At 49.2% G+C, this 13850-nt stretch overlaps 1 protein-coding gene across 2 annotated transcripts in view; it reads right to left on the bottom strand.

Moving 5' to 3' along the window:
- The window catches only part of LOC140719557 (potassium voltage-gated channel subfamily KQT member 4-like), a 129296-nt gene extending 115822 nt beyond the window's left edge, over window positions 1-13474 (bottom strand). For both annotated transcript variants that reach the window (XM_073034258.1, XM_073034257.1), the window contains exon 1: window positions 12585-13474. In XM_073034258.1, the coding sequence (XP_072890359.1) occupies window positions 12585-12940 (356 nt within the window). In that variant the 5' untranslated portion in view covers window positions 12941-13474. The remainder of the gene's footprint in view (window positions 1-12584) is intronic.
- Between the last annotated feature and the right edge of the window lie 376 nt (window positions 13475-13850).

Here is a 13850-nt window from a genome sequence, read left to right on the forward strand (position 1 = left end):
AAAAGAGTTGGTCCTGGTTGTATATTTATAAGTAGAAACCCTGTTTGTTTTAGAAGCAGCTGAAGTTGTGACCCTCAGAATGACTTACAGTACAGATAATTAATTTTAATTTTTAATTTTATTTAGAGATACAGCAGGGTAAAAGGCCCTTCTAGATCAACGAGCCCATGCCACCCAGTAACAGCCATGAGACTGAATAACCTACTAACCCGTATGTCTGTGGAATGTGGGAGGAAAGCTGGGCGGTCACGGGGAGAACGTACAAACTCCTTACGGACAGCAGTGGAAATTGAACACAGGTCACAGGCACTGTAAAGCGTCATGATGACATCTGTGCTACTGGGCCAGTCAGCAGCTTCCGTGCAATAACATTCCCAGCAACCTGCCGGGGCAGACGGCAAGAGGATATTAGTATAGATTGCTCAAGAAGGGAAATACAGATAATTCTGAAAATTGTAGACCCAGTGGTAGGAAAACTGCTGATGAAGGTTCTTGGGGATAGGATTTACACACCTTTTGAAAAGGCATGACCAGATCAGAGATGTGCTTTGTGCAGGGCAGTTCACATCTTACCCGCTTGATAGACTTTTTTGAGGAGGTGATGAAGATAGAGCTGTGGATGCTGTCTGCATGGACAGGTGTTTGACAAGTAGGTGCCTGGTACCTTAAGGTTGTTACAGCTTAGGGTGGAAGTGGGGATAAGTTCCCATTACCTATTAAATACTCCCAGTGGCATACATTTCTCACAACCAGATCCAGCTCCAAGCCTTCACATGTGGCTTAGCTACAAAGCCCAGCAGAACTGTTTCTACTGACAGGAGAAGGGGTAAAGTCGGGTTACTGCTACCTTAAAACCAGTCGCTTCAAACAGATGGGGTTTGTCAGCCGTGGTCGGCTGCTCATGTAGGAGAAGGAAAACTGACCTCAAACCTCTGCTGCCTTGTGGCTATACTCACTCCTGAGGGAGGCTCCAGGAGTGAACCACAAGGAAAATCTCAAGCCGGAGTCCCTAAGACGGTCCTACGTTGAGTTCAGCTCTGACTGGCATTCCTGTGATGGCACTGGTGCCGAACTGCATCAGTCACAGCCATTCTGTTCGATTCATCCACTGTGCGGAGAGGGGGAGCCTGCTTAATGGGCAACGGCTTCCCCTCCACTTCATACCCCCTAGGCCTGCATATCATGTGCACAACTGGAACGCAACATCCATGGTCAACCCCTGCCAGCCTTCGGTGAGGGCCTGCAGTATGTTCCCCTGGTGGTGGTGGTAGGGGCAAATACAACAGAGGCTTCTCTGGAGCCCTTAGGATGTACCGAGAATGGAGGGGTGTTGGCCGTGTGCAGGCAGTAGGGATTAGTTTAGTTAAGTGTCATTTGCTTAATGAGTTTAGCACAAACGTTGTGGGCTGAAGGACCTGTTCCCCTGTTCTATGTTCAGTATTGCCCGAAGCTTGGTCAGACCTTCAGGACAGAACCATGTGAAGAGGCCGAGTTGAAATGCAGGTAGGTCTACCCGAGCCTCGGGATCAGACCACAGGAGCGCTCTGCGCAGGACAGCGAGTTGGAGGAGAGGATGGAGCTGCAGAGCTCAGTATTATGGTGTCCTGACAGTAATCTTTTCCCCAATGCCAACAGTCAAAAGAGTTGATCATTGACTTCAGGAAGGGACTCTTGACTTCACAATCTACCTCATTATAACCTCACGTCTTATTTTCTGCCTGCCTGCACTGCACTTTCTCTGTAACTGTTACTGGTTTCCCTCAGACTACCTCAATGTCGTTTATTATGAAATGATCTGTCTGAACGGTATGCAAGAAAAGTTTTTCCCTGTACCTTGATACACATGACAATATTAAACCAATTTACCAGTAAGGTTCAGATCACAATAAATGATTATTTTTATGAACAAGGTCTTATCCACCACCTGTGAACAAGACCATTTTAAACAACTCAAAACAACTGAACTTAGAGTTCAAACAGAACTGTTACTCTGCCTGGTCCCATCAACCTGCACCTGGACCATTGCTCTCCAGACCCCTCCCATCCATGTACTTACCCAAACTTCTCTTAACTGTTGAAATCAAATACACTTTCACTATGTCCACTGGGAGCTCATTCCACACTCTCACCACCCCTCTGAGTGGAGAAGCTCCCCCTCCTGTTCCCCTTAAACATTTCACTTTTCACATGGCCTTTACCCATGGCCTCCAGCTCTTGCTTCTCCCAAACTCAGTGGTAAAAGCCTGCTTCCATTCCTCTCCTTCTCCTAAACTCGAGGGAACAAAGCCCATACCTATTCAATCTTTCCCAATAACTCAAGCTGTCAAGTCTTGGCACCATCTAATAATTTTTATCAGAATCAGGTTTATCATCTCCGGAATGCAACGTGAAATTTGTTAACTTAGCAGCAGCAGTTCGATGCAATACATAATCTAGCTGAGAGAGAAAGAAAATAATAATAAATAAAATAAAACATAATAAATAAGCAAGTAAATCAATTACGCATATTGAATAGATTTTTTTTAAATGTGCAGAAACAGAAATACTGTATATTAAAATAAGTGAGGTATGCCCTATGCTCCGTCAAACTTATTGATAGTTTCCTGTAGGTAAAACTGCCCAGAATACTCCAAACGTGGTCTCACCAGCGCCTTACACAGCTTCAGCTCTACATCCCAACTCCTGTACTCAGAACGTTGATTTCTGAAGGCCAATGGGACAAAAACTCTCTCTGTCTGTGACGCTACTTTCCAGGAACAATGGATCCGTACTCTCAAATCACTTTCTTCTACTGCACTCCTCAGTACTCTGCCATACACTGTGTAAGTCCTCCCAAAGTGCAACACTTGACACCTGCCTGCATTAAATTCAATTGGCCACTTATCAACCCATTGAAATGAGTTTCAATAAGCAACTAAACTGATAATTTTCAGAACACTATTCCTAGTTGGTTGTTGAGTCCACGTGATCCACAGACGCTCATTGTCACAACAGTCACATAATTTTGTTATTGTTCACTAGTCTTTGTGGATACCGCTACTTAGCTTTTGAAACATCAACTATTTGTTTTTAAATGCATATTTCATTAATTTTTTTCCATTGCATGTCACTATGCTTCTGGAAGTGCAAAACGTAAAGTGAAGGAAGAAAAAGAAAGAAGAGACCAACTTGTGATATCAAAAACACGTAAGTTGTCAGAATATTTTAAGAATGACCTAAGGAGCACGGTGGGTCAAAACAGATTGAACTATCTCACTCTAATGAGCACTGAACATGAACTTCTGTGTGAACTAGACATTTCCAGTATCAACAACAAATTTGCTCATGCTAAATCTAGAAAATGTAACTTTTAAATTGTAGTTTTGTTACTTTTGACATTTGAAATTGATAGCTACATGTAAGTAATACTATAACTGAAGTGTCAGACATTTGTCGCATTATCTGGCTGTACAGCAAATGAAAAAATGGAATCACTTTACTATGCAAGTAAATAATTAATGGTTTAATACTTATGGGCATTTTTTAAATTTAGGGCCCCTTTATAACATATGCTACAGACCCCGCACTAGCTTAACCCGGCACAAAACTAAGATGAGTATCCCTAATCAGACCCTGTCTATCCAATTATTAAAATATCCAGTCCCTTAGAATACCTTCCAATAACTTACACACTGCTGATGTCAGGCTCACCGACCTATAATTTTCTGGTTTATTCTCAGCGGTTTTCCTCAACAACACAACAATATTAGCTATCCTCCAATCCTCCAGCACTTCATGCATGGTAAAAGATGTTTTAAATACCTCTGTTGGGCCCCAATTTCTACAGTAGCCTGCCACAACGTCCAAGGGCATACCTTTTCAGGTCCTGTGGACTTACCCACCCCAATTTGTCTCAAGATAGCGAGCACCTCGCCTTCTGTAGGTGGGATAGAAACATAGAAAACCTACAGTACAATACAGGCCCTTCGGCCCACAAAGTTGTGCCAAACATGTCCCTACCTCAGAAATTACTAGGCTTACCTACAGCTCTCTATTTCACTAAGCTCCATGTACCTGCACCCTTGCTTCCACATCCTTCCTGTAGTGAGGCAACCAGAACTGAGCACAGTACTCCAAGTGGGGTCTGACCAGGGTCCTATATAGCTGCAACATTACCTCTCAGATCCTAAATTCAATTCCACGATTGATGAAGGCCAATACACCATACACCTTCTTAACCACAGAGTCAACCTGTGCAGCTGCTTTGAGCGTCCGATGGACTCAGACCCCAAGATTCCTCTGATCCTCCACACTGCCAAGAGTCTTACCATTAATACTATATTCTGCCATCATATTTGACCTACCAAAATGAACCACTTCACACTTATCTGGGATATGGTCTATGACCTTACTACTGCTTTCCTTCAGTTCTATAGAATCTGTGTCCATTCCCCAACTACATACAGTTGCAAAAAAATCCACTTGAGATTGTGCCCATCTCCTTAATGTATGAATGACCATGCTGATCTTCAAGAGGAACAAAATTCCTATCCTGTTCCTCTTAAATATCTGTAAAAGTCCTTGAGATTCTCCTTCACTTTGTCTGCCAGAGCAACTGCACATCTTCTTGTAACCATCCCGACTGTCTTCTTCACGGTTCTCTTGCATTCCACAAGCACCTCATTCGTTCCTTGCTGACGATGCACCTCCTTTAGGCCTCAGTATCTCTCGAAAATGCAGGTTCTCTAAACCTGTTGGCCTTGCCTTTCATTCTAACAGTGACATACAAACTCTGGACTCTCAATGCTACCCTTCTCAAAGCCTCCCACTTACCAAACAAGCCTTTGCCAGAAAACAACTTGGCCCAATCCACACTGGTGGGATCCTTCCCAGTGCCATTAAAATTGCCCATCCTCCAGTTTAGAATCTCAGCCTGAGGACCGGGCCCATGCTTCTCCGTAATTACATTGAAACTAGTGGAGATCCAAAGTGCTCCCCTACACACCTGCCCCGTCTTGTTACCTAGCAGGAGATTCAATATTGCTGTCTCTCTAGTTTGGACCTCTATATATTGGCTCAGGATATTTTCTTGAACAGGAGCTTCTGCTCACGTACAAACTGGGAACATCACAGTGTCCTTTTACAATGTGGGAGTTCCAATTACGATCAGCAGTTCGACCTCAATTATAACTTTAATATAATGTTTATGACTCTGCTGTGGTGTCCTTCATAGCTGGTCGATGACTAAGCTGTGCTAGTGAGAGAATGGCGGATATTACCCCGCCGGTGGACAGTGAGCTCGGCAAACACGCCGGCCATAACCGGGAGTATGGGACGGGGATTTCAGGCAGTGATTGGCAGCCCGGGATCTCCCCGCTCACCCTCCGGCGAGACTTTCTCGCTCAGACCTCCAGTGAGGAGATTTCCTGAGACTCTGCAAGCATCCGCACCAAATAAAGTTAGGGGCGGGGTGAAATTAATGCAGAGCTCAGCCCCGGAAAGAGGGCGGCGCGGGATCGGCACCGGGCTGCCCCTGGGAGCCGGCTGCAAGGAGAGAACGGGTTCGCACCCGTGTGTCTGCAAGGGAAGCTTGCCAGCCTTCCCTACTGAACAGCCCAAATTGGAAGTAAAGAGCTAACACACGAGGAAAGTGAAAGTTTCAGTTAAAGAGAAAGGGGCGGGGGAGAGAGGCGCGAGTGAAGAAAGAGTAGGAGAAGATCGGGGAGAGGTAGGAGGAGAGGGCTGGGTGAAAACAAGGAGAACGTAAGAAACTGATGACGAACCATGGGGAGGGGGAGAGAGCGGGAGGGAGATGGTGAGTGGGGAGAGAGCGGGGAGAGAGTGGGGAGAGCGGGGAGAGAGCGGGAGGGAGATGGTGAGTGGGGAGAGATGGAGAGGGGGAGGGAGATGGTGAGTGGGGAGAGATGGAGAGGGGGAGGGAGATGGTGAGTGGGGAGAGAGCGGGGAAGAGGGGGAGGGAGATGGTGAGTGGGGAGAGCGGGGAAGAGGGGGAAGGAGATGGTGAGTGGGGAGAGATGGAGAGGGGGAGGGAGATGGTGAGTGGGGAGAGATGGAGAGGGGGAGGGAGATGGTGAGCGGGGAGAGATGGAGAGGGGGAGGGGGATGGTGAGTGGGGAGAGATGGAGAGGGGGAGGGAGAGCGGGAGGGAGATGGTGAGTGGGGAGAGATGGAGAGGGGGAGGGAGAGCGGGAGGGAGATGGTGAGTGGGGAGAGCGGGGAAGAGGGGGAGGGAGATGGAGAGGGGAGGGAGATGGTGAGGGGAGGGAGATAGAGAGTGGGGAGAGAGGGGGAGGAAGATGGTGAGCGGGGAGAGAGATGGAGAGGGGGAGGGAGATGGTGAGTGGGGAAGAGAGTGGGGAGAGAGGGGGAGAGACATACACGAAAGAGTCTGTGGATGTTGGAATCTACAACGCTAGTTGTGACAGGTAGATAAAGACAGAGAGAGAACCCCACCCCCTCCCGAGACGTGTACATGTTTGAGGTCGCCCCTTCCGCTTACACATCCCCTCTTTGCAGTGAGGAGGCTCGGTCTGTGCGCTGCCCAGACACTGGGTGAAGAATGGGGTCTGAATCTCCAGCTCACCGCTTTCACCTCCTCTCCCTCAGGAGGGGATCTCATGGGCTGGTCCCCATACGAAGCCACTCGGAATCCCATGCATCTTGGGCTGGGGTCCGTCCCATCCCGGTGTTAACAACGGGGAAGATAATGTTTGACCGACACGGATTAAGAGGCTATGTGGTCCGACGCGCTCGACCCTCCCCGGGTACACAGTTATTTTCTAACAGTGAAACTATGATTGCCTTACACAGATGGGATAGGAGGACAGGGACCTGGGGTGAGGGGACCAGCCCCCGAGTTCCGGAGAGCGAACCCACATGCTCAGCACCGGGTCCGAGACAGGGAACCTCGGGGAAAACGGCTTCATCCCCCACACCACCGAGGGGTGGACACGCTGATGTGAACCCGCACAATCCTCATACACCCGGTAGCCCAGTGACTATTTACTCCTGGGCACCACATGCTCTTTCCAACGTACTCTTCGGTCAAAACTTCAGAGGTCATTCGGGATGACCTCTTCCGTCAGCGCTGACCGTGCCGCCAGACACCACGTGACCGACCTCTGCGCAAATCAGGTTTGAGTTGAAGTTGAATTGTCATCATTCAACCAAACATGACTACAGCCAGAGGAAAGTGCGCGGTTGTATGATTCTCCCTCTCTCGGGATTCCCCTGCAAAGTGGGAGCAGAGCAATCGTTGAAAGGGGGGATTGGCGGCCATTTTCTCATTGAACACCGCGACTCTCTGATGCAGAACGGTTGGAGGAGGAAGGCATTTGAGTTGGTGGGCGACTGGATACGGACATCGCAGTAACTTGTTAGGTTGCCTCTGGATAAGCTGCCATCTTTCACAGATACCTGCCCCCGCCTCCTCATCTCAATGATTCCGCCAGCACGGGGGGCGCTGAGTAGGCTACGGTCAATTATGGAAAACCCTGAACATCCTCTACATAGCACCATCCAGAGACAGAGAAGCAGTTTCAGCGACAGGTTGCTATCGATGCAATGCTCCTCAGACAGGATGAAGAGGTCAATACTCCCCAATGCCATTCGGCTTTACAATTCAACCGCCAGGAGTAAGATATGTTAAAGTGCCGGGGTTAGGACTCAATGTATTTAAGTAAACTACTTAAGAACTTTTTAAAAGCTATTATTAATGCTTTTTGAGAGGGTGATTTTAGATGCATATCATATTTTTACTGAGTTAAGTATTGTATGTAATTAGTTTTGCTGCAATAAGTGTATGGGACATTGGAAAAAATGTTGAATTTCCCCATGGGGATGAATAAAGTATCTATCTATCTATCTATCTATCTATCTATCTATCTATCATTGACCTGCAAACCCTACCCCAAACCCCAGCACAGCCACCAAACAGCCAGAAAGATTGATCGGAGTCCCCAGCCTCTCCTCCCCATCAGAGACTTGGTCTCAGTTAGGAAGTCACCCACGGACACTCCCAAATTGTCGTACCTGTACATCCCAGTCTCCACCCTGCTCATGGAATTGACCAGCCACTCATGTCGGACTCATCGCCTGCAGCCTACCTAACACGAGGGGCTGAATAGGCTGCAAGTGATGTATGGAATGATTCACTTGCTGCTCCGTGACAAATCCTGATTCACTTCACTTGTGACCTGGGTTTCCGGAACAGAGCGGTGGTGTAATGGAACAGATTATGGATTACAGTGTAATGGAACAGATTATGGATTACAGTGTAATGGAACAGATTAATGGATTATGGTGTAGTGGAACAGATTATTGATTATGGTGTAATGGAATGGACTATGGGGTAATGGAACAGATTATGAATTACGGTGTAATGGAACAGATTATGGACTATGGTGTAATGGAACAGATTATTGATTTTGGTGTAATGGAACAGATTATTGATTTTGGTGTAATGGAACAGATTATGGACTATGGTGTAATGGAGCAGATTATTGATTATGGTGTAATGGAGCAGATTATTGATTTTGGTGTAATGGAACAGATTATGGACTATGGTGTAATGGAACAGATTATTGATTATGGTGTAATGGAGCAGATTATTGATTTTGGTGTAATGGAACAGATTATTGATTTTGGTGTAATGAAACAGATTATGGACTATGGTGTAATGGAACAGATTATTGATTATGGTGTAATGGAGCAGATTATTGATTTTGGTGTAATGAAACAGATTATGGACTATGGTGTAATGGAACAGATTATTGATTATGGTGTAATGGTACAGATTAACACACGGAAGCTCATGGTTTCCAGTATCCTGAAGAAACAAGGTGGTGGTAGATGGTGAGCAAGGTTGTTAAAGGATTCAGCGGGATATAGATCAGATAGAAATAAGGCAGACGGACTTTAATCTTGACAATTGTGAAGTCTGGGAGGTGAGAACACCACAAATGACAGGACCGTCTTAAGGCAACGATGTACAGAGGGATCTCGGGATGCTCATAAATCCCTGAAAGAAGCAACACAAGGAGGTAAGGTTGTTACAGAGGCAGAGGTCTCATGTACCTTCACTGAATACAAAAGTCGGGAAGTCATGTTGCAGAGTTATAAAACTTTTATTCGGCTGTACTTGCCTTACTGTGTGCAGTTCAAGAGTCGGTAAATTATCCTGCAACTTTATACAAATCTCGTCAGTCAGCGCCTGGAAAGGTTATAGGAAATTATAGGAAAGACGGAGAGGCTTTGGAAAGGTTCCCCCGATTTAGGGAGTACTAGCTATAAAGAGAGGATGAATACACATGTATTGTTTTCTCTAGAGCAGAGAGCCTGAGGGGAGCAATATACCAGTCTTCAGAACCACAACTAGAAGGCCTGGAGTACAGACGAACCGCTCCCTGTCCCGGCTTGCTCATACGGATTCAGTCCGTGGATGGTAAAATCATCGCTGCTCAGTGACACAACCCCTCCGCAACCTAGACTCGTGGGCAGCCAGTTCTAACTCCGGGGATGTAAGCACACAGCACTGCAATCGGACTTGAAACACCCGCTCACCTGCTGTGAACTAACAAATCCCGCGTCAGTTTCCAAAGGGTGGACAGCATCTTTTCCCCGGCGCAACACAGCTGGTCAGCTGTGGAATGAGACAGGAGAGTGAACATTACAGGTCAAAGACCACTTATACCTCCGGCATGGGTCGGGGAGGAGAGCAGGTGGGAGGTGCAGATTGTGGTCACAGGAACAATGCTGATTCATTGGAAGTTTCGAGAGAAATATCGAGAGACTTTGTCCCCGGGAAAAGTTGGACAAAATTCGGTTGTTCTCCTTGGAGCGTTAGAGCCCTGATAGAGATTTCTAAAGTTATCAGAGGCATAGACAGGGTGGACAGAATCCTTCCCCAGGGTACAGAGGGCGTGCTTTGGAGGGCTAAGTTTTGTTTATTGCAGAGAGCGGTAGGTGCCTGGAAGGGCTGCCGGGGATAGAAGTGAAGCGGGCAATTTGATGGCGTGAATATAAAGGGGACGGAGGAATATGGATGAAATTCGGGAGAGTGGCATTTAGCGTCAGCAGCACTCAGCGGGCTGAATGGCCAGTCAGTGTAATACTGTTCTCTTCCAATTTGGAGCACTTGACTCCGTGGAAAGATTGGGACGTTTACTTTGGAACAGAGGAGGCTGGGGGGGAGAGTTAACTGAAGTGTGTAGGGGTAAAAGCCGCTGGAAATCTGAAATAAACTACAATCTACTGAAAATACCCGGGTCAGGCAGCATCTGTCGGAGGAGAAACTTCCCACCGGTTAGGGACTAATCATCAGAAAATTACTCCCGATGAAGGTTTTCGGCGCGAAACGTCGTCACTACCTTCTCCCGTAGATGCTGTCTGGCCTGCTGAGTTCTGCCAGCATTTTGTGTTTTTATCATAAAATTATGACGGCCATAGTCCAGACGGGGCGAATGGCCGAAATAGGAACTGATTCTAAACAGGAAGGGTCTAATTCTCTCAGCAGAGGGTCAAGACATTTCCCGCTCTGTAATTTTTTTTTAATAATCCGGATCTGAGCAAGGGAGGCCGCATCCGTGGAAAGAAGAGGTTACTGTTTCATTCGGCCCGTTACAATGTGATTTCCCGAGGAGATTCCCTCCACCCCCACCCCGGTAATGAAATACCTCCATTGTCCCGCTCCCCAGCGTCTTTCTTTCCAATCCGCTGACACCGTCAGTCATCTTCGACAAGTGATTAACACTCGCACGTACCCAGGCTTCCTCCCATATTCGCCACCAGACTCGTTTCACCTCTGGGGCTCCGCTACTGACCGCTGCTGACCCCCACGCCTGTCCATGGACACATCACACCTTACCTTACCCGTCCCATTAACGCCCCCCTACCCCGACTCCCCACAACTGAAATTCCCCGCACCCGAGCGCATCCCGCCCTCAGCCGAGTCACGGATTCACAACTCTGCTGGGGTTCGAGCTTGACGAGATGGTAACTGTCAGTGAACCGGTCCCGCACAGCCACCGATGAGGACCCAGAGATGCGCTCTGGGAACGAGCACCACCGGCGGCGGGACGAAAATCCCACCCGTACCACAAAGGTGAGGGGCTGAGATAGCGAGACCAGCTTCAGAAGTTACGTGAAATGTGAAAGAACTCCACCCCACACCCCGCTCTCGCCCACCTCAATCTCCAAATCCCATAAAGCCGAACCCCGTATAGTTTTCTTTCCTCTCCCCCGCCACGCCGCTCCGTGCTGAGACACCCAGGCCCGCGCCAGGTAAACAGCTCCCAGAGAGCCTCTTGTAACCCCAGGCCCTAGACCACTAAATCCCAAATCTCATCTGACTTCAAAACGGCACGGGCTGTGAAACACACCAGACTACAGGAAACCTACAAACTACAGGAACCCGGTACTCAGCCGGTCAGGCAGCTTCCGTGGAGGCGAAGGAATTTTCGACCTTTCGCCCGGGGACCCTGGATCAGTCCCGATTAAGGATCTGGACCCGAAACTCAGCTTGTTTGTTTTGCTCAGTGTGCCCGGGGTGTGAAGCCCCGACCCGGCATCGCCCGACAATGAGCCCGTGTGGGCAGGTAGCAGGGTAATAAAACTTTGCCCCAACTCTACACAGATTTGGGGCAATATTAATAACAACTCTCAGTCTGCAGAGTCAATGGGGGAAGGCAGAGACAAAACTCTCTCTCCCTCCGTGCTTAACGTTTCCGTGGTACCATAACCGAGCATCGGGACCCAGCACACTGTGTTGACATTACACGTGTGGGGGAAATGCTCTGGTACATTACAGCGCTCCGCAGCCTGTACACCGCGTTATTTCCGACACATGAACGCAAAGAGGACATAAATTAAGCAGCCTTAAAGAAAACAGCAAGACACTCGGTTCATCTCGAGCACGCGTACAAAGAGAGAACTCCGGGATCTGAAATGCCGCACTTGAAACGCACTTCTACAGGCGTCTCCGATGTTTACTGGTATTTCTTTAAAGCACAGGCGGGTCGCGGGTCGCTGGTCGCTGAAGTTGCTCATTAACTTAACTCTGGTGTTCGGAATTACAGTGGCACGGAAGGCTTAAGCCAGTGACGCGCCCCGATTGAAGCCCCTTCGTTGCCTGCGAGTGTAGGCAAGATAATAATGTGCCCCGATACTCCCGGAAGGCTCCAACACCGACCTTCAGCCGGATTTACCATGTCTCTGTCATCAGTTACACCAGTGTTTTGAAGTACAGTCACATGTTTGTGGTCATTTAGATGCGTTTGGTGAAATAGCAACAAGACATAAACAATTTCAGTGAATATACACTCCAACACAGTTTGTAAACAGCTATGGAAATGAATCAAACTATTATAACAATAGCTGTAAACGCTTCAAATAAAGTCTCCAACACAGTATATAAACTTTACACCTTTACACTTTGAAAACGCCAGCACAGTTTGCAACTTGCATATAATAAAAACACAATTCCTGAAACGTGTAAGCAAGACTACAAGCATTTGGACCATGTAACGCACACAACTCGCGTCGTTATTTGAATGCTACGGGACAGACAGAGCGTGTTCGGTACTCACATGAAGGCATGGTAAATGAAAGCCCACCCGCGAGGTCTCTCCAGCACGTTGTACAAGTAGTTCTGCAGTTTTCTGTAGCGAGCGTTCCGCTTGTTTCCATGCTTCAGGGGCAGCGGTCTGCCCAGCAGCCCAACGCGAGCACTCTGCGCGCCGTCCCCGGGCGCTGCCGCAAGTCCCAGTCTCTCTCCTTCTCCAGGCACCCCCGCTAGCCTGAGCCGGCTGCTGTGGTGCCGGTCTCCGGGACTGCCCGCCGACCCGTCCGGGCCGGGGAGCCCACTCTCCACCGCCGTCAATCCCACGAACTCCACCCGTTTCTCGTCCGGCATGTTGCCGTTATCCGCGTGGTTCCGGGGCATATCTCCCGGCCGTGGGCTGGGGGCGGTAGATTCTTGCGGGACGGGCGCCGCTCACGAATCGCGGGGGGTTGCTTGCAGAGCGTGGAAGATCGCGGCCGGGAGAGTTTAACAGGACATCCTGCCCGGTGGAATGGGAATTTGAGAGTGTGCGGCAGTGTGTGCTGTCCTCGGGTTCAGGTGGCAGGCGTCGGACACCCCCGCCTCCCTTCCGACGCGCGGCCGCCTACCAGCTCCGGCTCGGCAGCGACCCGCCCCCGGAACGCCCCCCTCGCCACCCAGCGCACAGATGTGACCAGCTCCACAGCTGGCGCAGTCCGGACCGCGAGAGGAGGGTCCCGCGATGGAGAGGAGTGTCCTGGGTCTGAGGAGGAGGGTCTCGAGTCGGTGGAGGAGGGTCCCGCGATGGGAAGGACGGCTTCGGGTCGATGGAGGAGGGTGTCGTCCGGCGGAGGAGGGTCCTGGGCCGGCGGAGGTGGGTGCCAGGTCGGTGAAGGTTGGGCAGGTCCCGGGATCGGTCAATTCCGATCGCACAAGTAACACTAAAGTTTACAGCCAGAACTCCCAGCGACTGGATACGGCCATCTCCGTGCACCAGCACATCCTGAACACCAACCCTCCATATCAATGAACAAACCCGCGGGTGTTGCCTGGGTGTTTGAGGGTAATTTGTTATTTTTCCGGGGGAGTGGGAGGGTAGATGTAGGCAGCAGCGGCGAGGCCAGCGTTCCCTGATCCCCCCGCCCCACCCCCCCTTCCCGCGGCTCGGACCTGTACCAGGTGAATATCTGGCTGGGTCTGCAGTCTCCTGCACACGGCAGCTGCAGCTTCGTCACCGTCCCACATACCCCAAAGGGATTTGGTGCGGTTTCAATCCCAGTCCGTATCTGTTGTCCTCCATAACCATGGAGTT

The sequence above is a fragment of the Hemitrygon akajei genome, chromosome 32 (genome assembly GCF_048418815.1).
Source record: "Hemitrygon akajei chromosome 32, sHemAka1.3, whole genome shotgun sequence".
Classification (NCBI taxonomy): Eukaryota; Metazoa; Chordata; class Chondrichthyes; order Myliobatiformes; family Dasyatidae; genus Hemitrygon; species Hemitrygon akajei.